We start from the raw sequence: 26,470 nt of genomic DNA on the forward strand, positions 1-26,470 counted from the left end.
CTCCCACCTAATCATCTAATTCTGGACTGTCTTCCCCGTTTTTGTAACAAGAGTTAGTTCTGTTCCCCTATTAAGGACAAGGAACATTTCTTACGTTTTATTTCAGTGATGCCCTGCCTCCATCAAAATGTTGTCAAATCATAGAGTGTGTGTGTGTGTGTGTGTGTGTGTGTGTTGATTTTTTATGCCTGTTTGGAGATGTGCTTACCAAAATTCAAAAACAAAGGGCCAAATCTGTAAGAGACATGAATAGCATATAATTGTCTCAATATTTACAAGAACAGGAGGATGGGAAAGAATACATATTTTATGTTTTATTATTTTTATTATTGTGAAATATTAATTTTGTAAGAAACATCAAGGCAACAAAGGATCCAATCTGCTAAAGGATAACGAGCAATTAGTTAAGTCAATCATGTTTTATTTTTAGAGTTAACGAGCTAACTTGATAAAGTAAAACACAAAATATTCTCAGGTTAAAGGTTTTAACTTTATATTATATTGCTCAAAGGAAACATATTTTCTCCAGTCTAGGATGTTATCAAGTCATATAACACATACTCACAATGGTTCACAAGATACAACCAGGCAAAAATAGGGCTTCATGCAAAGTTCTCATTGTAAAAGGAAGGGCCTCAAAATATCAGTATCTATTTAATCACCTCACCTTTGGGGAAATTTTCTTCTTGCTGTCGCTATTCTAGTTCCGCTCCTTTGCTCTTTGGTGGCTACTTCCCTTTTTCCCAAATGTGGAATTTACTCAAGATTTGCTCCTTGAGTTCAGCTTTCTTTTTAATACTGTTTTTCTCAGACTTTATTTATATTTTTATGGATTTAATATCACATTTCTATGTAGACAATTTCAAAATTGATACCTCTAGTCATTTCAAGATTATATTGTATACCCACCACAGCACTTAACACACACACAAAAAAATTCTTACATAGTAAGTACTTTATAAAACTAGTCAATTTAACTGATTCTGTAGCATCACACACACACACACACACACACACACACACACACAAAATAAAAAGAAAAAAATTTCTTTTTAAAGCTAGCTTGTTGAAACTGATTTTTTGTGTGGCAAAACCCAAGTTTAAAGAGGTATATTTCAATATCACAATTTTTCCCAAATTGGGGGGTTTCAAAAATAAATAAATAAAGTTATATGTAAGATTTCACATGGAAACAAATAATATATATAATCTATTACATTCTATGTGTTATGTGTATTCTATATGTATACAAACAACATGCTATTACATACATATAGACATATTACACATATCAGCTATATCATAGGATCCATACATTACATGGGATGTGTTATACCCATAACACACAGAATATTAAGTGCAATTTTTCCAGTTACTCCAAGATGTTAAACTTACATTTATATAAATTAAAATGATATAAAATAGAATATATATACATATATGTATATATATAAAGATTAGATAGATTGATATATAGATATTTATGTAACAGAGTGCTCTGTGTAGTTTTCCTGCTGTAAAAGTGACTTTTCCTGTTGCTTCAGAGTTTTAGAAATTAAAATTTCCAGGGCTTGCTTGCATAGAGATCTAGAGATTATAAAATTGGTTTTGTGAACTTTAGCTCATTTTCCATCTCAAGAGACTATAAACTGAGGTCAGGCAATTGATGGAAAAGATTGAGAGAAGTCTGTTTAGTGAGGGTTGCCAGGGTCCTGCAGTCATCTCCCTTCCTCTTTTTCCGCTTTCCCCAAAGCTCAAAGTGAGGATTGAAAGAATCTCTTTTCCCCATTTCCTGTCTGCCTACTTTTTTGCCCTCTGACTTTAAAAGAACTTAATTATAGGAATGAGATCACTAGGTAATTTAACCTAACTCCTGACCAATGCTCCACCGAATGCACAGGATGCCTTGCTAACCTGTTGATTCTTTTCCTAGATTGAAAGAAGTAAGAATGTAGAATTAAGTAGTTAAAGAATGACTAGCGGGCTTCCCTGGTGGCGCAGTGGTTGAGAGTCTGCCTGCTAATGCAGGGGACACGGGTTCGAGCCCTGGTCTGGGAAGATCCCACATGCCGCGGAGCAACTAGGCCCGTGAGCCACAACTACTGAGCCTGCGCGTCTGGAGCCTGTGCTCCGCAACAAGAGAGGCCGCGATAGTGAGAGGCCCGTGCACCGCAATGAAGAGTGGCCCCCGCTTGCCACAACTGGAGAAAGCCCTCGCACAGAAATGAAGACCCAACACAGCCAAAAATAAATAAATAAATAAAATTAAAAAATTAAAAAAAAAAAAAAAAAAAAAAAAAGAATGACTAGCTCTCTACTCCCAGAAGCCTGCTTCACCATCCTGCCGGCATACCACGAGGGCAAGATAAGATCTGAAGAAAGATCATGAGGAGTCAGCCAGTCTGCATAAATGGAAAATGATGCAGAACACAACCTCCTGCCTTGATGAGTCACTGAGATTCTTTAAAAACAGTCATGGCTGAGCAGACTCTTCGGAGTTGGTCTGGGACACGGAACTACCTTCCACCAGGTTGCTGGAACTCTGAATAAAGCAACCTTTAATTTCTACCAAAACCTGTCTGCTTTTATTTCTATTATTTTTTCAAAATATTCTATCAGAACTAAGGAAAAGAATGATTTAGAGCTGTGAACTGCTTATCATCCAGCTTGCAATAAAAATACATCACTGTAGCACTGATAGTTCCTGGCATGCTGTGGCAGTGATAAAACTTTTAATGGTGTTGAATAGGCATGGGGTATTGTCAGAAGAGAATGCTCAGGAAGCTACAGTATCTCAGATCTTTGAGGCAGGTGTTGGGGAATAAGTATTAACAACTATAAAAAAGAATAACAATACACAATATTGTTATACAATAACAATATCAATACAATGGGGAGAAACAATGAAAGTTTAAGGAAAATCAGTCATCAGCTTAAAGTGATGTAATCCAAGAGCTCCATGGTAGCATATAAAGAAAATTTCCTATAGTTGGAAGTCAGAAAAGTTGAGGATTGGACTCAGTAATTATAAGGATACCATAGCGCCAAATAACTTTGCACTTACAACCACAGCAAATGTTCTACTGAACCCTGAAACTTGGCATACAGACTTTAAAACCTAGGACATAAAGTATCATAATTGCCACTTTTCAGTGAGAAAATATATGAATGCATTAAAAAAATTGAGTTTGTCCCATGTCTGCTTCACAGTAACTCCACTGGGTTCATAGACCCACCTCATGGCAATTTCCATGGATTTTAAACATGTAATTTGAATGGATACTTGATGGAGGCCCCACACTGGTTTCTAGGCCTTTGCGGTAAAAACTATCAGAAAGGAAGATCAAGTGGAGACCTCTGAAATTGCTCTCTCCCTACCCTCTTCCACCTTAGCCAAGATAGTAAACCAAAACAATATCACACACATCAGCAAGATGGAAGAAGTTACAACCCAGCCCTCATTCCTCACAAAAGTAACAGTTTAATAACTATCCACAAATAAAAATAGAGTGTTGGAATACAATTTTTAAAAGCCCACAGTAAATGTCATAATTGATGTGGTAAAACCTAAATGCTTTTCCTCTAAGATCCAGTACAAGGCAAGGATGCCCACTCTTTCCACTTCTCTTCAAAATAGTACTGAAATTATAGACAGAGTAATTGTACAAAAAGAAGGAGGAAAAGAAGGAGAAGCAGAAGAAGGAAAGAAAGAAAGAAAAGACACCCAGGTCAGAAGGAAGAAGTAAAATTACCTGTTTCCACGTGACATGATCTTATATGTAAAAAACCCCAAAAACTCCACAAAGAAAATGTTAGAAATAATAAATAAATCCAGTAAAGTTGCAGAATACAAAATCAACATGAAAAATCAGTGGTTTTTCTATACACAAGAACAAACTACACAAAAAAGAAACTGAGAAAACAATCCCATTTACAAGAACAACAAAAATAATAAAATACTTAGGAATAAACTTAACCAGAGAGATGAAAGACATATATTCTGAAAATTATAAAACAGTAATGAAGAAATTAAAGAAAACACAGACAAATGGAGACCTTCTGTGTTCATAGATAGGAAAAAATAATATAGTTAAAATGTACATGCTACCAACTCAAGTTCAACAACATATTAAAAGAATTATATACATTGACCATATGGAATTTATCCCTGGAATGCAAGGATGGTTCAACATATGCAATCAATAAATGCAATACACCACATTCACAGAATGAAAGAATAAAAATCATATAATCATCTCAGTATATACAGAGAAAAAAAATCTGACAAAATATAACAGCCTTTCTTGATAAAACCTTCAACAAATTGGGTATAGAAGGAACATGCCTCAACATAAGAAAGGCCATATAACACAAAGACAGCTATCATCCTACTCAACAGTGAAAGATCGAAAGCTTTTCTTCTAACATCAGCAAAAAGACAAGGGTGCAACTCTCACCACTATTTTTCAACATTGTGCTGGAAGTCCTAGTTAGATATAGTCAAGACAAATCAGAAAGGACACAGTAAAATTTTTATTATTTGCAGGTGATGTGATCTTATATGCAGAAAATCCAAAAAGCTGTTGGAAATAATCAGTGAATTAAATAAAGTTTCAGGATATAAAATCAACATACAGAAATTAGTGGCATTTCTGTATACCAACAAAACTTCTGCAAAAGAAATAAACTATCCCATTCACAATAGCATCAAAAATATAAAATATAAATATTAAATATTTCAACCAAGTAATTGAAATACCTGTATCATGAAAACTGCAAGACTTTTATGAAAGAAATTGAAGAAGATACAAACAAATGGAAAGATATCCCATGTTCATGGATTGGAAAAATTAATATTATTAACATGTCTGTACTATCCAAAGCCATATAATCCAAACCCAATGTAATCCCTATCAAAACTCCAATGGCATTTTTCACAGAAATAAAGCAATCCTAAAATTTGTATGGAACCACAAAAGACCCTGTATAGCCAAAGCAAACCTGAGAATAAAGAACAAAGGTAGAGGCATCACAGGTCCTGACTTCAAACTATACTACAAAGATATAGTAATCAAAACAGTATAGTATTAGCATAAAAATAGACATACTGATGGAACAGAAAAGAGAGCTCAGAAATAAACGCCATCACGTACAGTCAACATATATTTGACAAAGGTGCCAAGAAAACTCAATAGGGAAAAAAAGTCTCTTCAATAAATAGTGCTTGGAAAACCAGAAAAACACATGCAGAAATTGAAGTCTTATCTTACACCACAGTACAAAAATTAACTTGAAATGGGTTAAAGGCTTAAATATAAGATTGCTATCATAAAACTCCTAGAAGAATATGTAGGGAAGAAGCTTCTTGACATTGGTTTTGGCAATGATTTTTTGGATATAATACCAAAAGTACAAACAACAAATGTAATAATCAACAAGCAGAACTATATTAAACTTAAAAGCTTATTTACAGCAAAATAAATAATAAACAAAATGAAAAGGCAACCTATATAATGGGAGAAAATATTTTCAAACCATATGTCAGATAAGGGGATAATATCCAAAATATATAAGGAACTCACACAATTCAATAGCAAAGAAACAAATAACCCAACTTTAAAAATGGGAAAAGGACCTAAATAGACATTTCTCAAAGGAAGACATAAAATTGACCAACAGGTGCATGAAAAGGTGCTCAACATCACTAATCATCAAGGAAATGAAAATCAAAGACACAATGAAATATCACCTTACACCAGTTATAATGGTTATTATCAAAAAGAAAAGATAAATGTTGGAGAAGATGTGGTGGAAAGGTGATCCTTGTACACTGTTGGTGGACAGGTAAATTGGTACAGCCATTATAAAAACAGTATGGAGCTACCCCCAAAAAAATAATTAAAAACAGAACTACCATATGATCCAGCAATACCACTTCTGTGTAGTCCTCTAAAGAAATGAGAACAGATATTGAAGAGATATCCTCATTTCCATATTTATTGTATCATTATTCACAATAGCCAAGATATGGAAACAACCTATGTGTTCATCCATGGATAAATGGAGATAGAAGATATGATATACATACAAACAATGGGATATTATTCAGTCTGAAAGAGAAGGAAATCCTGCCATTTGCGACAACACAAATGAACCTGGAGGACATTATGCTAAGTGAAATAAGCCTAACATACAAAGACAATTATTGTATGATCTCACTTATATGTGTAATCTAAAATAGTCAAACTCATTGAAGAAGAGAGTAGAAGGTTGGCGACAAGGGGTCAAGTGTAGGGAAAATGGAGAGATATTGGTCAAAGGGTACAAAGTTTCCACTATGCAAGATGAGTAAGTCTTAGAGATCTAATGTGTAGCATGGTGACTATAGTCAACAACACTGTGTTGTATACTTGAACTTTGCTAGGAGAATACATATTAAGTGTTCTCACCACAAACATACAAAAATCTAACTATGTGATATGAGGGATATGTTAATTAGTTTGAATGTGGTGATCATTTCACAATGTATACATATATCAAAATATCAAGATGTATACCTTAAATATATACAAATTTTACTTGTAAATTATACATCAGTAAAGCTGGAATAAAAATAATACTACATCACAGGTAGAATGACTCAGTGCTGCCCTCATAAACCTAATTCAGGATTCAGAGGTGGCAGTCCCATCTTATTCTCATTTAATTCATGAGTTTTGTCCTTAAAAGCAAACAACTAGACCCTAGAAGATTGGAGTGGATTACTACAAAGTCAACAAAGAAATAGCCCTAATTATAGCTGCTCTGCCAGAGGTGGTATTTTTTTCTAAAGAAGATTGAAAAAGTATTGGGTACATGGTATGTGGCCACTGAGTGGTGAGTGTATTCTTTACCATCCTTATCGAGATAGATTAGAAACATTACCCATTCATGTGTGATCAACAATATACTTTTATGTTCTTGACTCATTTTTTATCCTTGTTTGTTTTTATTGGTTTTATCCATACTCATTCTTCTTGAATCTGAGAATATTCTAAGTTTTCCTGACTTCAATCCATGCTGCTAAATAAGTTTTAATTGGTTTCTTTGGCTCTTTTCTCCTCTGAACGTCTTGACCACCCTAAATCCAAAATTGGATTTTTTAGCCACAATTCTAGTTGAAACAGACCTGACCCTCATGTGGGGTATCTAGACATTCAGAAAGATATTAAACTTTATTTATTTTTTTTTTTACCAGCTGATAGTCTTGAAACACATATAGGCAAAGGATTTTCTTCAAGCGAGACTTTCTGATTGTAACAGAATCAACACCTTGATTACCTTAGCATTGCCCTTGAGATAAACAGCATAAGCATACATTCTTAACTTGATTTAAAAGGCCCTTCATGATCTGTCCTTTGTGTTCCCTTTCTCAAATCACGTTTCCTTTCCCTTATCTCAAAATAACCCTCCTTCTTCATTCAGTCATCCAACTACATTGGCCTTGTCTCAGTAGTCAAACATACCACAAAACACCAGCCAGTGGGCAATATGTTTTGGAAGGCATCCCTCATTAAATTGTTTTAAACACATTTCAAGTTGTGTTAAGAGTATAATTTTTATTTTTTAAAAGCTGTATTATCTTGAATATTTCAGGATACACTGAGGGATATATTTAGATTTAAATATCTGGAAGAGATAACATTTTACAATAATGATACATTGTTGCTTATTGAAAAAGCAAATATTCATTTCTTACCATTGGGTCCATTGAAGGTATGTGTATCCCAGCCAGTATAGAGTTTCTGAAGTCTTCACTGAAAACAAAGCTGTGGAAACTCTGAGGTATGAAAGAGGTTGTAGACTCATTTTCTTCAATCAGATTTTTATATATCTGTGTTCATGGTCGAGCTAGGCCTTTCAGTATCACATAAAATCCATCATTTCCTATCACTGAAAGAAAACAAAACCAAACAAGATATACTGTAGACTTTATTTCCCAGACTCTTTGATATAAGTATGACTACAATACAGATTAAAATTGCTTCGCTTTTAGCAGATTTCTTTTAGTTTAATCAATAACAGTGACTTTAATGTGGCACTTAGGCATCACAAATAATTTAGTCAAATAACAAATATAACAAAGGTATCACAAATAATTTAGTCAAATAAGAAATATAACAAAGACATGTCTACACATTTAGAATACTATTTTCTGACAGTTATTTATAGTAATAAATCCTCTTATGTAACTGATAAATTCTAGGAAAGAACCATGGTGCCATATCAAGATTAATAGATTTAAGACATCATGAGAAAAACAGGGCCAGAAAAGTCCTTGAACTTTTTAAAATGTCCCCCACCCCACAAAAAAGTGCCTTTCTTCCTATTTTATATAAGTAACAATATATACCTACTATTAATCTTCATTTATCTTTGTTCTGGACAGAATGATGATCACTCATAGAACTGAGTAAAGAATATAGTATGAAAAGGGAAATTGTTCGTTAGTAGGAAAAAGGGTTGTTTTCAGTATATCTCCTACTTCATATTGTTACTGTCCACAATCTGTCATCTAATCCCATTACATAAAGTTCAACTATGTGACTGTAGGTCTGACAGATTTATTCACTTAGCATTTTGAATGAAACATAAATCAGTTTTTGTTCTTCTGAAGCCTGTCATTTTGGAGAAGAAGATCGTGGGAACTGGATGGTGTTTCTCCATTTCTCAGTCCTTTACATTTCTTCAAAGGATCAGAGCAAATTGTTCAAGTGCTGTGAGAAGATCTTTTCTTGCAATTTGCTTATTAACTTGCTGTAAATAGAAACTTTACAAATTGATTTTAATGGACAGTTGTGTTTCTTTTTATGCCCTATGACATGCCAACTTCTTGCCTTCTCTGCTTTTTTCTAAACTGAGTCCTTACTAGTGGGTTTCTTTTGGTTACCATCTATACATCGTGAATATAGATTGATTTTTTTTTTTTTTTTTTTGTCTTCTCTAAAGCAAGGGTTGTGTTTGTTTGGATGCTGGGGCTTAAAATAGATTCTTCCTGGGTAGCACAATATCACTTCTTATTAAACTTCTAATGTGTGTGGCAAGGGCACTGTGTAAACATCACTTTTTAAAAAAAATTTATTTAATTTTATTTTTATTTTTTGAGAAAATAATATATTTTATTTTATTTTTTTAACATCTTTATTGGAGTATAATTGCTTTACATTGTTGTGTTAGTTGCTGCTGAATAACAAAGTGAATCAGCTATACGTATACATATATCCCCATATTACCTCCCTTTTGTGTTTCCTTCCCACCCTCCCTATGCCAGCCCTCTAGGTGGTCACAAAGCACCGAGCTGATCTCCCTATGCTATGCAGCTGCTTCCCACTAGCTATCTATTTTACATTTGGTAGTGTATATATCTCCATGCCACTCTCTCACTTCGTTTCAGCTTACCCTTCCCCCTCCCTGTGCCCTCAAGTGCATTCTCTACGTCTGCATCTTTATTCCTGTCCTGCCCCAAGGTTCCCCAGAACCTTTTTTTTTTTTAGATTCCATATATATGTGTTAGCATACTGTATTTGTTTTTCTCTTTCTGACTTACTTCGCTCTGCATGACAGACTCTAGGTCCATCCACCTCACTACAAATAACTCAATTTCGTTTCTTTTTATGGCTGAGCAATATTCCATTGTATACATGTGCCACATCTTCTTTATCCATTCATCTGTCGATGGACACTTAGGTTGCTCCCATGTCCTGGCTATTGTAAATAGTGCTACAATGAATATCTTGGTACTCCAAAGAAGATATACAGATTGCCAACAAAAACATGAAAGGATGCTCAACATCACTAATCATTAGAGAAATGCAAATCAAAACTACCACGAGGTATCACCTCACACCAGTCAGAATGGCCATCATCAAAAAATCGACAAACAATAAATGCTGGAGAGGGTGTGGAGAAAAGGGAACCCTCTTGCACTGTTAGTGGGAATGTAAATTGATACATCCACTATGGAAAACAGTATAGGAGTTCCTTAAAAAACTAAAAATATAACTACCATATGACCCAGCAATCCCACTACTGGGCATATACCCTGAGAAAACCATAATTCAAAAAGAGTCATGTACCAGAAACATTGCTTTTTAATAGCTATTGTGTGAGCTGTATGAGAACTACATTGTAATAAGTACACTGTGTACGGAAAAGATAATAATAGTTAGTAAGACTAGTAATGGTCTTGAGAAATTACATAGAGGAGAAAACAAGTTGGGGAAAGGGTGTATTCTAATACATACATTTATATTCTGTTTTTTTAAATAGAGTAACTGACACGTCTTAGTATAGAATAAGAGCTATGGAAAGAAGTCCACTGTGGGAAATAATTTTATTGCAAGGGTTGCTAGTTGCCTACCCAATATGAATTATCTCCTTTTCCTTTAGTAACAAAACCACAATTTTATGGGGTGTTGTATGTGCCAGTTTAAAAATTGCATTTCCCAGAAACTCTTACTTGTGTGGCCACGTGACATCATTCTGATTGATAAAACATTGAGAGTATCTTTGCTTTCCACATACGCACACCATCCCTTCTTCCCTGCTACCAAGAACAATGATAGGATATTGGAGCTGAAGCAAGCATCTTACCACTAAGGAAAATGCAAGGAGAATTTCAGAGGCCTCACCTGAGACCATGTGACCTCTCATTATGTAACATAAACAAACCTGAAAATTTTTATAAACTAGTGTCCTCTAGTTCTCTATTACTCACAGCTGAACACAATTTCTGTGTGGATATTGTCGGAATTTCACTTAACTCTATCCATAAAATATGTTCACCTACTGAGGAATATAACTATTCAGTTCCTCTAGAGAAAATCTTCCTTCAGCCTTGGCCCAGTGACAGTGAATTTGACTAAATTTCTGCTTACAATGCATTAATTTTCTCATTTACATTATAAAAATATCTATAATATTAAGGAGGCCGTTAAGGAATGTAATAATATAGGGAATTTGAGATCCATAGAAAATATTTTTGGTCAGAAAATATCTCATGAATATTCAAGTTACTTTTAAAAGCAGTCAAATAAAGCTATTCTGGAATCTGCTAACTCCATTTATATAAAAGATGATGCCTGTATTTGAAATGGCAAAGGGGGCTGTATTTTAAAAGAAAAAATTTTATTAATATTAGATAACATTTTTCCTTTTTTATTGAGGTATAGCTGATGTACAATATTATATAAATTTTCAGATATACAGCATAGTGACTCACAATTTTTAAAGGTTATATTCTATTTCTAGTTACTATAAAATATTGGTTATATTCCCTGTGTTGTACTATATATCCTTGTAGCTTATTTATTTTATACAAAGTAGTTTGTACTTCTTAATCCCCTATCACTATCCTATCTTACTGCTCTCCCCTTTCTTCTCCCCAGTGGTAACCACTAGTTTGTTCTCTATATCTGTGATCCTGTTTCCTTTTGTTATATTCACTAGTTTGTTTTATTTTTTAGATTCCACATATAAGTGATATCATATAATATTTGTCTTTCCTGCTCTGACTTATTTCACTTAGCATAGTAACCTCCAACTACATCCATGTTGTTGCAAATGGCAAAATATTATTTTAATGGCTGAATAGTATTCCACTGTGTGTGTGTGTGTGAGTGTGTGTGTGTGTGTGTGTGTGTGTGTATATATATATATATATATATATATATATATATATATATATAAAACATCTTCTTTACTCATTCATCTGTAGATGGACACTTAGGTTCCTTCCATGTCTTGGCAAGTGTAAATAATGCTGCTAGGAACACTGGGTGCAGTGTTCAAATTAGTGTTTTCAAATTAGTGTTTTGGGTTTTTTTTTTTGGATAAATACTCAGAAGTGGAACTGCGGGGTCTTACAGTTTCTTGAGAAATCTCCATGCTGTTTTCCATAGTGGCTGCACAATTTTGCATTCTTACTAACAGTGTACAAAGGTTCCATTTTCTCCACACCCTTGCCAACATTTGTTATTTCTGGTCTTTTTAATGATAGCCATTGTAGTTTTAATTTGCAGTTCCTGACAGTTAATGATATTGAGCATGTTTTCCTGTGCCTGTTGGCCATCTGTATGTCTTCTTTGGAAAAATATCTATTCAGGTCTTCTGCTCATTTTTTTAATTGGGTTGTTTTGTTTTTTTTTTTTTTGATGTTGAGTTGTATGAGCTGTTTAAATATTTTTAATATTTTTTTTCCCATTTTTAATCCCATTCAGTAGGTTGTCTTTTTGTGTTGCCAGTTGTTTCCTTTGCTGTACAAAAGCTTTGAAGTTTAATGAGGCTCCATTTGTTTATATTTGCTTTTATTTCCTTTGCTTTAGGAGACAGATTAAAAAAAAATTGCTACAATTTATATCAAAGAGTGTTCTGCTTATGTTCCCTTCTAGGAATTTTATGGTTTCCAGTCTTACATTTAGGTCATTAGGTAGATACCATTTTAAACGGTCTACTATATATTGATTATTTTTTCTTTTCAAAATAAGGTACTATACATGGATCAAGTGCTGGTTTAGGAGGCCTGGATTTAGTCCAATTTTTGTGTTCATTATGTAATCTTGGGAGAGTCATATATTCCTAGGTTCAACTTCCAATTTAAAAATTGTCATGCTAGGTCAAATTATCTACATGTATTAAATGTTTTATTTTGCCAATTATTCAGTGAATATAATACATTTTTAAGTTGTTGGAATTACTATTAAAAAGCTTAAATAAATTATAAATTTCAAAACAAATATAAATAATGAAAATTTTACCAATGGAAAGATTATTTGTAAAAATTTTGGCTAACTTTAATTAATGAACTTTTTGAAATACAGGTGAAAAAGACTTACCTAATTACAATATTTAAATTAGTTTAAAATACTTTAAATCTCATATTAAATCTCCAGAGAAATGTTTTAAGTGTTTATCTGCATTTTGAGGTCCCAATTCCATTTCTACTTTCCCTTATCCAAGAGATGATTGTGAAGTTTTGAGAAAGTTAATGCAGCTTTCAAGGATGAATCTTCATGAACCATAGGGAACACCTTAGTGCAGTGAAAGCATATCCACACTTTAGAATCAATATACACTCTTCAAGGCCATATTTGCCTTTAAGGGAGCCATGGTCTTTACAGTAGGACTAAATATTTTATTACTTCTATTGTAAAAGCATGTTGTTTGGACTATGGTTAATTTATAGATGGAAAAGATGCCCACTAAATTTTTCATGAGATTTAGCTACTGTATTTTTATATGTTATATGAAATTTAAACCATGACAGAAAATAAAGTCTATGCAGGCTAAGAAATGTTAAAGTTTTAGTAATCAAAAAATATTTTTCAGCATTAAAAATAAATATAGTATTTTTTTTTAATGAGGAGTTATAGTGTTTTTGAGATATAACCTCATAAAAAAGTAAGAGTAAAATGATAAAATGAAAGAAATAGGAGAGAAATAACACTGCAAGACTCAGTGGACTTCAAGTAAAGAAAACAGTAAACATGACATATATATATTAAAAGACAAAAACCCCTATTCAGTCATTTCATAGAAATATTTCAAGGTTAATATAAAGGCAGATATTAACAAATTTTTTATCTGGCATCTAATTCCTGGTTCTATTTCCTGATTCTTTTAGCTTTCTGAGTTTTATGTTATCAATCATAAAAATACCCTCTGCCCAGGCCATAAAATGAGATCCAATGGAAAACTCTTGAGATAATTTGAATTAAGTAAGCTATATCTATATCTATACATCTATATGGCATATAGAGTTTACCATATTTAATATACACTGTATAAAGTATTTTATTATAGTGACATAAGTAAGCTTTATATATAGTGATCTTATAGTAATCATGTTTTAGTACCATTTTCACTTAAACTAAAAATATGTAAGTGTGTTATTCAGTATTTGAAATCATAAAATTGTTATCCTTGTTAATATTTTATTGTTTAAGAAAACAATGCACGAGAGGCTGAGAAATGGTAAATTTAAGATGCTGCCTTAAATAATGAAGCTCCAAAGAACTTATGGCCAGAAAAGAGACCAGAAGGTGCAAACAGCTGTGTGGAATTGCAGGAAAGAAACCAAAGCCTCAGCAGCAGATTGAAAGTCAGCAGCATGGTGATGAGGAGTTACTACGGGGAATACTTTAAATAACAGCAGAGGGAGGGAAATGCACACATGAATAAAGAAAAGGGAAAAAGAAAGACACCTGGTTAGACTTGTTTTTTAAGTTGGATGAACAAGAGATTTGCAAAGGTCAGATATTTAATGAATTGACTGCTTTGATAGTGAAACAGATCTGAGCTGTCAGAATTAGATGTCTTAAAACTCAAGAGAAGGGTTGGAGCACAGGTAGGGGTAAACAGAGAATTTCAAAAATTTTTAATGTGTTTGAAAATATGCACTATTGAAATATGAATTACAAAGTCTTATTTAGTATAAATGATCAAATTAAAGTTGGTATTTGTCAAGGGTTGAAAGTTCATATTTTAATAGTTAATCACACATGTTTTTAAGATAACTTGAGAATACATTTAATTATAGTTTTTAAAGCTTTCTGAAAAAAATAAATAACTACTCACAAACACTAACACATAAATATACATTCATTGTGGAAAATTCAACACAAGTATATGTAGAAGAAAAAGTTAACTGTTCCCCTTCACTGTTCCTCAATTCCTCTCCCCTGAATGAAGGTAACAATTTTTGTAAATATGTATTTTTGGAGTATCCTTCTAGATCTACTTCTATGTAGTTTTTACTGTGTATTTTTATATGTGTATACATGCACATATAATTTCAAGTTTTATATTATCATATTATTTATATAATTCTGCAATTGTTCTGTCTTTATTTATTGTCCTTAATAAGTTTCTACATCAATGTATATAAATCTACCTCATTCTTTTTAACCCCTGACTAGAATTGTAGAGAATAAATGTATCACAATATATTGTCTTCTATTAAAGGATACTTAGGTTGCTTACATATTTTTTACCATAAGAAGTATAATTTCAGAGATTTATGATAGAGCAAATTAATTTTTTAATTACTAACCTCAAGCTAATGGCAAAACACTGTTGAATGTTTGTCCTTTCTTCCCTTTCAGAATCATTTATCCTCTGCAAAACTCCTATGATTTAATTTTCACTGCTTGATGTTGGATTAAATGAAACTAATTATGAGAGAGGACTGTTGGGGAAACTCTGAAAATATGTAAGTATTTTCAATAGACACATGTTCTCCAAAATTCCAGTTTGATTTTAAATGCCATGATCCTGATGAACTGCTTTATAAAAACAGTGGCATAGTGAATGGAGAATAATTTAGCATTAAGGCTAAAGTGTGTTTGAAGCTCAGTTCTAATCAGGAACACTCCGCATGACATTTTGTGCCCTAGGGTCCTCATCTGCAGAGAATAATAATAATAATATCTACTTTTATTTGATACTGTGTGGAATAAATAAGGAATGTTCCTCACCCAAAGATGTATTAAATAAATTTAGTTCTTTTTTCTAATAGACACCCAATAAATGCAAAAAAATGATGTTGAAGTCTGTTGGTTTAGGTTTGTGTGTGACTCTGTGTGTTGTTTATTTGTATGCCACCCCCCAAAAAATTAAAATACAAAATACTTCTATTAATGCATCCAATATATCCTTAGTAAAGGGACTAGAAATTAAAATTGGGAAACTAAACTAAAATCTGTCTGAAGAGTTTTTTTCACAGTATCTGGATCAGTCAAATAATCACTTTGTCCACTTGTTGTCTTAACCGTGAAAACCAAAGCTAGATTGTTATTAAATGTGTATATCAACGAGTGGTTTTCAAAGTGTGGTGCGCAGACTAGAAGCATCTTCTGGAATGTTATTGGAAATGCAAATTAAGCTCCATCCTAAACCCACTGAACCAGAAACCTTAGGGGTTGAATACAGCAACACATTTCAGTGTGTCCTCTGGGGGATTCTGATGCATGCTCAAAGTGGAGAAACACCACTGTATATCTTTAAAACATAAACACTAAAATGTGAAATGTTATTCATTTCACTACTTATAACTTTACAAATGAAATACATCCAAACAGTACATTTTAACATGTCAAGTGAAATTATGAATATTATAATGATAGAGAACTCAAAATAGTGATGCACGTTTTGTCTTGCCAAATTTCCCTCCAGATTAGTCTGTTACCTGTGCTTCCTTTTACCCAGGTTTCAGAAATGGCATTCTTACTAAGTATTTTCAGATGCTCATCAATTAGATGAGAGGTTAAATCTGGAATTGTTCTCAGCATCTTCCACACAGCGTTGTGTTCAGATGGCGTCCTGTGAATGGGCCTTAAAAAAAAAGATTGCAAACTGAGACTACCGCATAAATACAAAGAAACAAACAAACCAAGAAATCTTCAATTTTTGAGCTTCCAAATTTGTATTTCCTTTTTTTTCAGCGTTGCTAAGGATAAGTGATGATGTTCTGTTTTGTCTTAGTAATCTTTATAATTTGTTCTCCTTCCAAGATAAAGAGGTACCTCCATGAAACTTTAAACTTTAGGATATTACATAGTGCCTTTACCTTCCTTTTCTGTAAAACTCAGTGTTTCAATTTTAAGATTATACCTCTCATTATTAGTCATTATAATAATAAAGACCTCTTTTAGACAATAAAATGATTGATGTCTTATTTTATTCTTGATTTTTAGGTACTATTAAAGTTAGAGCAAATGAATATGTAATTTAACATTTGAGAATACAAAATTTAAGTGAAAAGATGCATATGTAATTTTAAATAAAACACAGTTTTCCTATGAAGGATGACATTTATTTACTTTTAATCATTAAATTCACTATTTAATAAATATAATACCATAATCAAGAAACAAAATTCATGTTGATTCTAAGTTTTCAAGGGACTAACCCAGCTACATGCCATTGCTAAATGCTCAGTATTTTTAAAAAATCTATTGTGAAAAATCAGTTTAGCAGTAGTAAGGGAATTCAGAGTACTCACGTATATGTAGGTTTGCCAGAAACAGTCCCAGTTTAGGTGTGATATTCTATTGGCTCATCTGTTATGCATGTGTTTATGTGTGCATGTTTACTGATCACATTATAAATTGGGTTTTTTTTTTTTTAGTATTGTTGTGTGTTGTAGCAAAAAAAAGTTGGAAAACACTAATTTAGTAGATAATTTAAGAAATACTTTTGACAAAACTAGCTCCCCACTTAATATCATTTAAAAGTGTGTACTTCAGATGTAATAATAAAGAATTAGTATTCAGAAATGGCATGGTATTATAACCAAATCCTTAAAAAATGCCATTGATTTAGCAACCAAACAGGGGATGACAAGGAAATAATATCACAGATTTTTAAATGGACATACATTTTTAGTGGCAAAACATTTGAAATATCAGTTGCCTGAAGTAATTTGGAAGGTAGACCAAGTGCCTAAGAAACCGGCTGCTTCACAGAAAATAGTTGGAAAAAGCTAGAAAGTTATTGGGTTTTGTTTGCTCAATGTTAGTTGTTCGTAGCAATGTATTATTAGCTGGATAAAACTGACCAGTTACCAAGCATAAATGAAAAGGAATAGAGAAGATCCAGAAATGTGTGGCATGATTTTAAAAGCCATGTCATTAGATGAATATAATAGTCGTTTTTACCTGTATGGATGAGTAGACTAATGTTTTTCATCAAATTGGGAAGCTTTGGGTATTCTTTCTTCAAATATTCTCTGTCCCTTTTCTCTCTTCTCTCCTTCTGGGATTCCCATTGTGTTGATTCTGGTATACTTGGTGGTGTCCCATAGGTCTCTGAAGCTCTGTTCATGTTTTTCATTCTTATTCTTTCTCTTCTCTGACTGGATAATCTCAATTGATATATCTTCTTCAAGTTTGCCAAACTTCTCTTCTGCCAGATCAAATCTGTTGTTGAACCTCTAGTGAAGTTTTTATTTCAGTTATTGTACTTTTTAACTCCATAATCTCTATTTGGACCTTTTTATGCAGTTTCTTTTTATTGATATTATCTATGTGGTAAGACATTATTGTCATACTTTCATTTAATTCTACAAAGTCTGTATTCCCTGTGTGCAGCTACCTAAATCTCTGTTTATTTCACTTAGTAGTCATCTAATAATTGTTTGGAAATTTTCTTAAATGCCTGAACCATTAAGTCCCCCAACTTTTGCTGATGGGCAGGCTGTGTGTTTTCGTGCTCTACTTTAATTCATTAGACACTGTTTCCTTTATTTCTTTGAACCTATCATAATAGTAGATTTAAAATCTTTGTCTTACTAAGTCTAACATTGTAATACTCTCAGGACATTGTTTGCTCTTGGCTGCTTCTTTCCCTGCATATGGGACACACTTTGTTGTTTCTTTGCATGTCTCATAATTTTTGTTTAAAATTGAACATTTTAGTGAATGTGGCAAATCTAGGAATAACCTTTCCCCTCCTTTCCAGGGTCAAATAACAACAATGCACAATGAATGTGGTTTTTTAAGGGAGTTGCCAGACAAATCACAGTGTGGCAGTGCTTTGGGAGTGGGTTTTTTGAGGATCTCTTAACCAGTCTGCCCTTTAGGAGCTGCAGAGCTGCTAACTCCTAAAGGCTATTACAGAATTGGAGACAGGAGGATTAAAATAGGTCAAAATAAAAAGCTACAAACCCTGCTAATTTTCTTGAATAAGTATGCCTCATGTGGTTTCATGCATCTGATTAATTTCAGAGTTCTGAAAATTTTGTTTTGACAATCTTTTTCAGTACTTCATTGCTTGTATGAAGGAGCAGATATACAGAGGTCTTCACTCTGTCATTCTAGAAGCCCTGCACTCCACATTGAATCTTAAATCCCCTGATGGATAGCAACACCCCTAATTTCTTCCCACAGATCAAAGTCAACATAGATGACAAACAGTAGGAAGTTCATGTGACCACTGTGAGAGGGACAATCAAAAATATTTTGGAAATAACATTACTAACAGAAGATATTAAAAAAAATAATATTTAAAAGTCTGGAAGTCACTCAAAAATTATAACTATTAGTTTGAAAAAAAGAATGGGCTTGTAATTTACATATTCTGACTAAAAATGCAAAACATTTTTTCCTTCAACTAACTTAATCTTGCTCTGAAAATCTTATTCCTGTTAAATTCCTATTTTTTAGTTACTTCTGCCTTTCCTACATAGGCACTCAAGAACCTTCAAATACTTGGATTACCATACTTGGAAAAGGAAGAAACAAGAGGAACTGTAACATACTGCTTTAATTACCACTATTCTTACATTGCTTTTGCTGCCCCACTTGGGCACTGGTCTTAAGGTTGTCTGAGGGTCCGCCCTGACAAATGATGTGCAGTTCTGAAATTCCCCCAGAAATTTTTCAGTGGAGTCTAACATACACCCCTCTGACGGTAAAACAAAATATTCAGGTCTGAAAACTTGGCCTCCACTTCCACTCTTTAAACGGGACTTCACTTTTCTTTCAATCTCTACATTTCTTGTTTGGCAGGAACTTTTACATACATCATACCCACTCCTTCTTACCACATCTTCCTGACCTACTCTTAATGCAGTGAAAGAAACTAGATTAACAAAAAGGAAAAATTCATATATTGAGAAAAACTATAATGTTCAAACTATTACTAGTAAATAAAGAGTTGTTTAATAGTGTCTTTCTTATCATTATCATCATTATGAATTATCAGACCACTTACAATGGTGTGAAAAAAATGTTATTTCCCTTGTATTTTCATTTACTCGCCTTTATTTCTATTTCTAGCCCCAATTCCAACTGATGACAAAAAGCAACATTTTAAAATATTCCAAGTATTTCAGGCATTACAAATGGAAATAAAATAATTATAGGATTCCTTTTCTACTCCTTTCTCTCCTGGTGATCATCTCAAACCTAGGAGCTTATAAAGAGTCATGATAAGTTGGTAACTGGCTTCTGATAACCAGCACTTATGTGCATTGACATCTGCTGAGTTCTAACTATTATGTATAGCCATTGGAATCCATGCTTTCACTGAATTCCTAAATGTTTCAAGTTGTAGGTACACATGATCTATATTTTGTAAAGCTCTTGTAAACCTGTTGATTTTTTCACTCTCCACTAATATGTCATACTTCTTGCAAATAAAGAGAGAGCTTGATTGTTTCAGGAAATATCTTTGCAGCTGGGGAAAATGGTTAGGGCTCTCTTAAAGTGTCTATACCCTTAATATTAATAATTTACTCAGATGTGTACATTAAATGGAGTTTCTGAATTTTTTCTTCAATTAATCTAGTTTTTTTAGAATCCCTAATCTACTAGGTTGAAGAGTAAAGCAAAACAAACAAACAAAAAAATCCTTGCACTGTCTCTTAATAATATGACAAATCTTGTAATATACTCTCTATTCAATTTAAATATTGAGACTACACAAAGTTCCAACACTGGCTGCCTCACATGGTCTTTTTCAAAGGACTTAGACTCTTTAGTAAAACTGCTTAGTCTACCAGAGTTACTCCACTCACAATACTTCTCCCCAGGAAGGGATTCAAGTGTATAAGGGGATTTATTGGGTCCTTGTGGCAGTCGTTAGAGGAACAGTTGGACAGCATGTGCTGAAAATTTTGTTGAAGAAATAAAATCAACATATTACAGGGCACATAAATAGAGCCACTTAACATGTGTAGGATGTTTGCCAACAAAACAGTAGTAAATTGGAACACTAAGGTGCAAGTAGAGAGAGAGAGAAAGTGGTGGAATATGCTATAAGAAACAATATTTAGGGACCATTCTCTCCACCAGGAATCTTACACAAGACACTGAACCAAACTGACTCACTGGGGGCAGACACCAGAAACAATGAGAACTACAAATGTGCAGCCTGCGAAAAGGACACCACAAACACAATAATTTAAGCAAAATCAGAAGACAGAAAAACAAACAGCAGATGAAGGAGCAATGTAAAATCTCAACAGACCAAACAAATGAAGAGGAAATAGGCAGTCTACTTGAAAAATAATTCAGAGTAATGATAGTGAAGATGATACAAAATCTTGGAAATAGAATGGAGAAAATACAAGAAACCTTTAACAAGGACCTAGAAGAACTAAAGAACAAACAAACAATGATGAACAACAAAATAAATGAAATTTAAAATTCTCTAGAAGGAATCAATAGCAGAATAACTGAGGCAGAAGAATGAATAAGGGCACTGGAAGATAAAATAGTGGAAATAACTATCACAGAGCAGAATAAAGAAAAAAGAATGAAAATAATTGAGGACAGTCTCAGAGACCACTGAGACAACATTGAACACACCAACATTCGAATTATAGGGGTCCCAGAAGAGGAAGAGAAGAAGAAACGGGCTAAGAAAATATTTGAAGGGATTAGAGTTGAAAACTATAATCAAGTCCAGGAAGCACAGAGAGTCGCATACAGGATAAATCCAAGGAGAAGCACACCAAGACACATATTAATCAAACTATCAAAAATTAAATACACAGAAAATATATCAAAAGCAGCAATGGAAAAACAACAAATAACATACAAGGGAATCCCCATAAGGTTAACAGCTGATCTTTCAGCAGAATCTTTGCAAGCCAGAAGGGAGTGTCAGGACATACTGAAAGTGATGAAAGGGAAAAATCTACAACCAAGATTACTCTACCCAGCAAGGATCTCATTCAGATTTGACGGAGAAATTAAAACGTTTACAGACAAGCAAAATCTAAGAGAATTCAGCACCATCAAACCAGCTTTACAACAAATGCTAAAGGAACTTCTCTAGGCAGGAAACACAAGAGACGGAAAAGACCTACAAAAACAAACCCAAAACAATTAAGAAACTGGTAATAGGAACATGGATATTGATAAATAAATATAAGTGTAAATGGATTAAATGCTCCAACCAAAAGACATAGACTGGCTGAATGGATACAAAAACAAGATCCCTATATATGTTGTCTACAAGAGACCCAGTTCAGACCTAGGGAAACATACAGACTGAAAGTGAAGGGAAGGAAAAAGATATTCCATGAAAAGGGAAATCAAAAGAAAGCTAGAGGGGCAATTCTCATATCAGACAAAATAGACTTTAAAATAAAGACTATTACAAGAGACAAAGAAGGACAATACATAATGATCAAGGGACCAATCCAAGAAGAAGATATAGCAATTGTAAATATTTATGAACCCAACATAGGTGCACCTCAATACATAAGGCAAATGCTAACACCCATGAAAGGGGAAATTGACAGTAACACAATCATAGTAGGGGACTTTAACACCCCACTTCCACCAATGGAAAGATCATCCAAAATGAAAATAAATAAGGAAACACAAGCTTTAAATGATACATTAAACAAGAGGGACTTAATTGATATTTATAGGACATTCCATTCAAAAACAACAGAATACACATTCTTCTCAAGTGCTCATGGAACATTCTCCAGGATACATCATATCTTGGATGACAAATCAATCCTTGGTATTTTTAGAAAATTGAAATTGTATCAAGGATCTTTTCTGACTACAATGCTATGAGACTAGATATCAATTCCTGGAAAAAATCTGTAAAAAAATACAAACACATGGAGGCTAAACAATACACTACTAAATAACCAAGAGATCACTGAATAAATCAAAGAGGAAATCAAAAAATACCTAGAAACAAATGACAATGGAAACACGATGACCCAAACTTATGGGATGCAGCAAAAGCACTTCTAAGAGGGAAGTTTGTAGCAATACAATCCTACCTCAAGAAACAAGAAACATCTCAAATAAACAACCTTATTTTACACCAAAAGCAATTAGGGAAAGAAGAACAAAAATACCCCAAAGTAAGCAGAAAGAAAGAAGTCATAAAAATCAGATTAGAAATGAATGGAAAAACAATGAAGGAAACAATAGCAAAGATCAATAAAGCTAAAAGCTGGTTCTTTGAGAAGATAAACAAAATTGATAAACCATTAGCCAGACTCATCAAGAAAAAAAGGGAGAAGACTCAAATCAATAGAATTAGAAATGAAAAAGGAGAAGAAACAGCTGACACTGCAGAAATACAAAGGATCATGAGAGATTACTACAAGCAACCTTATGGCAATAAAATGGACAACCTGGAAGAAATGGACAAATTCTTAGAAAAGAACAACCTTCCGAGACTGAACCAGGAAGAAATAGAAAATATAAACAGATGAAACACAAGCACCGAAATTGAGACTGTGATTAAAAATCTTCCAACAAACAAAAGCCCAGGACCAGATGGCTTCACAGGCAAATTCTATCAAACATTTAGAGAAGGGCTAACACCTTTCCTTCTCAAACTCTTCCAAAATGTAACAGAGGGAGGAACACTACCAAACGCATTCTATGAGGCCACAATCACCCTGATACCAACACCAGACAAAGATGCCACAAAGAAAGAAAACTACAGGTCAATATCACTGATGAACATAGATGCAAAATCCTCAACAAAATACTAGCAAACAGAATCCAATAGCACATTAAAAGTATCATAGACCATGATCAAGTGAGGTTTATCCCAGGAATGCAAGGTATCTTCAATATACGCAAATCAATCAATGTGATAAACCATATTAACAAATTGAAGGAGAAAAAACATATGATCATGTCAATAGATGCAGAAAAAACTTTCAAAAAAATTCAACACCCATTTAAGATAAAAACCCTCCAGAAAGTAGTCATAGAGGGAAATTACCTCAACATAATAAAGGCCTTATAAGAGAACCCACTGCCAACGTCGTTCTCTCACCACTATTATTCAACATAGTTTTGGAAGTTTTAGACACAACAATCAGAGAAGAAAAAGAAATAAAAGGAATCTTAATCAGAAAACAAGAAGTAAAGCTGTTACTGTTTGCAGAGGGCATGATACTATACATAGAGAATCCTAAAGATGTTACCAGAAAACTGCTAGAGCTAATCAATGAATTTGGTAAAGTTGCAGGATACAAAATTAATGCACAGAAATCTCTTGCATTCCTATACACTAATGATGAAAGATCTGAAAGAGAAATTAAGGAAACACTCCCATTTACCATTGCAACAAAAAGAATAAAATACCTAGAAGTAAACCTACCTAAGGAGACAAAAGACCTGTATGCAGAAAAATATAAGACAATGATGAGAGAAATTAAACATGATACAAACAGATGGAGAGATATACCATGTTTTTGAATTGGAAGAATCAACATTATGAAAATCACTATACAACCCAAAGCAATCTACAAATTCAGTGCAGTACCTATCAAATTACCAATGGCATTTTTACAGAACTAGAACAGAACATTTCACAATTTGTATGGAAACACAAAAGACCCCTAATTGCCAAAGAAATCTTGAGAAAGAAAAACGAAGCTGGAGGAATCAGGCTCCCTGACTTCAGACTATACTACAAAGCTACAGTAATCAAGACAGTATGGTACTGGCACAAAAACAGAAATATAGATCAATGGAACAGGATAGAAAGCACAGAGGTAAACCCATGTACATATGGTCACCTTATTTTTGATCAAGGAGGCAAGAATATACAATGGAGAAAAGACAGTCTTTTCAATAAGTGGTGCTGGGAAAATTGGACAGCTACATGTAAAAGAATGAAATTAGAAAACTCCCTAACACCATATAAAAAATGAACTCAAAATGGATTAAAGACCTGAATATAAGGCCAGACTCTATCAAACTCTTAGAGGAAAACATAGGCAGAACACTCTATGACATAAATCACAGCAAGATCCTTTTTGACCCACCTCCTAGAGAAATGGGAATAAAAACAAGAATAAAAAAAAATGAGACCTAATTAAACTTCAAAGCTTTTGCACAGCAAAGGAAACCATAAACAAGATGAAAAGACAACCCTCAGAATAGGAGAAAATATTTGCAACGAAGCAACTGACCAAGGATTAATCTCCAAACTTTACAAACAACACATGCAGCTCAGTATCAAGAAAACAAACAACCAAATCCAAAAATGGACAGAAGATCTAAAGAAACATTTCTCCAAAGAAGACATACAGATTGCCAACAAACACGTGAAAGGATGCTCAACATCACTAAGATAAATGCAAATCAAAACTATAATGAAGTATCATCTCACACCAGTCGGAATGGCTATCATCAAAAAATCTACAAACAGTAAATGCTGGAGAGGTTGTGGAGAACTGGGTACCCTCTTGCACTGTTGGTGGGAATGTAAATTGATACAGCCACAATGGAGAACAGTATGGAGGTTCCTTAAAAAACGAAAAATAGAACTACCATAAGATCCAGCAATCCCACTACTGGGCATGTACCCTGAGAAAGCCATAAATCAAAGGAGTTATGTACCACAATGTTCATTGCAGCTCTATTTACAATAGCCAGGACATGAAAGCAACCTAAATGTCCATTGACAGATGAACGGATAAAGATGATGTGGCTCATATATACAATGGAATACTACTCAACCTTAAAAAGAAATGAAATTGAGTTATTTGTAGTGAGGTGGATTGGCCTAGAGTCTGTCATACAGAGTGAAGTAAGTCAGAAAGAGAAAAATAAATACCATGTGCTAACACATATATACGGAATCTAAAAAATAAAATAAAAAAGAATATTCTGAAGAACCTAGGTGTTGGATAGGAATAAAGACGCAGGCATAGAGAATGGAATTGAGGACTTGGGGAGCAGGAAGGATAAGCTGGGATGAAGTCAGATAGTGGCATGGACTTATCTATACTACGAAATGTAAAACAGATAGGTAGTCGGAGGCAGCCCTATAGCACAGGGAGATTAACTCAGTGCTTTGTGACCACCTAGAGGGGTGGGACAGGGAGGTTAGAAGGGAGACGCAAGAGGGAGGAGATATAGGGACATATGTGTATGTATAGTTGATTTACTTTGTTATAAAGCAGAAACTACCACACCTTTGTAAAGCAATTATACTCCAATAAAGATGTTAAAATATCGACCAATCAATCAATATATAAAGAAAGAAAGAAACAGCATTTAACTGAGAAACAAAGAGTTTTATTTCTTCAAGGACACATAGCTAATGGTGATTAGAAAGAAAATGAAATACTGAAAATTACTAAGTGAAGAAGAAATCATGCTAACCCACCCACCCACCCACACACACACACACACACACACACACACACAAAGAGGAGGAATTCTGAATACAAGAAAGATTTCATTCAGGAGGAGTTGCCAAAAGGCCCATGAAGGTCTCTAAAATTGAAAATAAACTTCAGAGATGCTGATTAATTTTTTACTTCTCAGTGACCTATAGACATCAAAGAAAATATCTTTAGGTGCTGTCATAAAGCAATCAATTTTTAACTGTAATTAAATATATTTGGAGATAGAGTTGATTCATGTATTTGAAGAGCTGTCAAATTAAAGAAGGATTAATATTATTGTGTCTGGCATTTTGAGTA

General features: G+C 33.6%; 1 protein-coding gene across 1 annotated transcript in view; it reads right to left on the reverse strand.

Moving 5' to 3' along the window:
- The window catches only part of CNBD1 (cyclic nucleotide binding domain containing 1), a 404,631-nt gene that overhangs the window by 95,161 nt on the left and 283,000 nt on the right, over positions 1 to 26,470 (reverse strand). The window contains 2 exon segments of the mRNA XM_057531908.1: positions 7,739 to 7,932; positions 16,223 to 16,368. Of these exon segments, the coding sequence (XP_057387891.1) occupies positions 7,739 to 7,932; positions 16,223 to 16,368 (340 nt within the window).

This window comes from Balaenoptera acutorostrata, chromosome 17, assembly GCF_949987535.1.
Source record: "Balaenoptera acutorostrata chromosome 17, mBalAcu1.1, whole genome shotgun sequence".
NCBI classification, from domain to species: Eukaryota; Metazoa; Chordata; class Mammalia; order Artiodactyla; family Balaenopteridae; genus Balaenoptera; species Balaenoptera acutorostrata.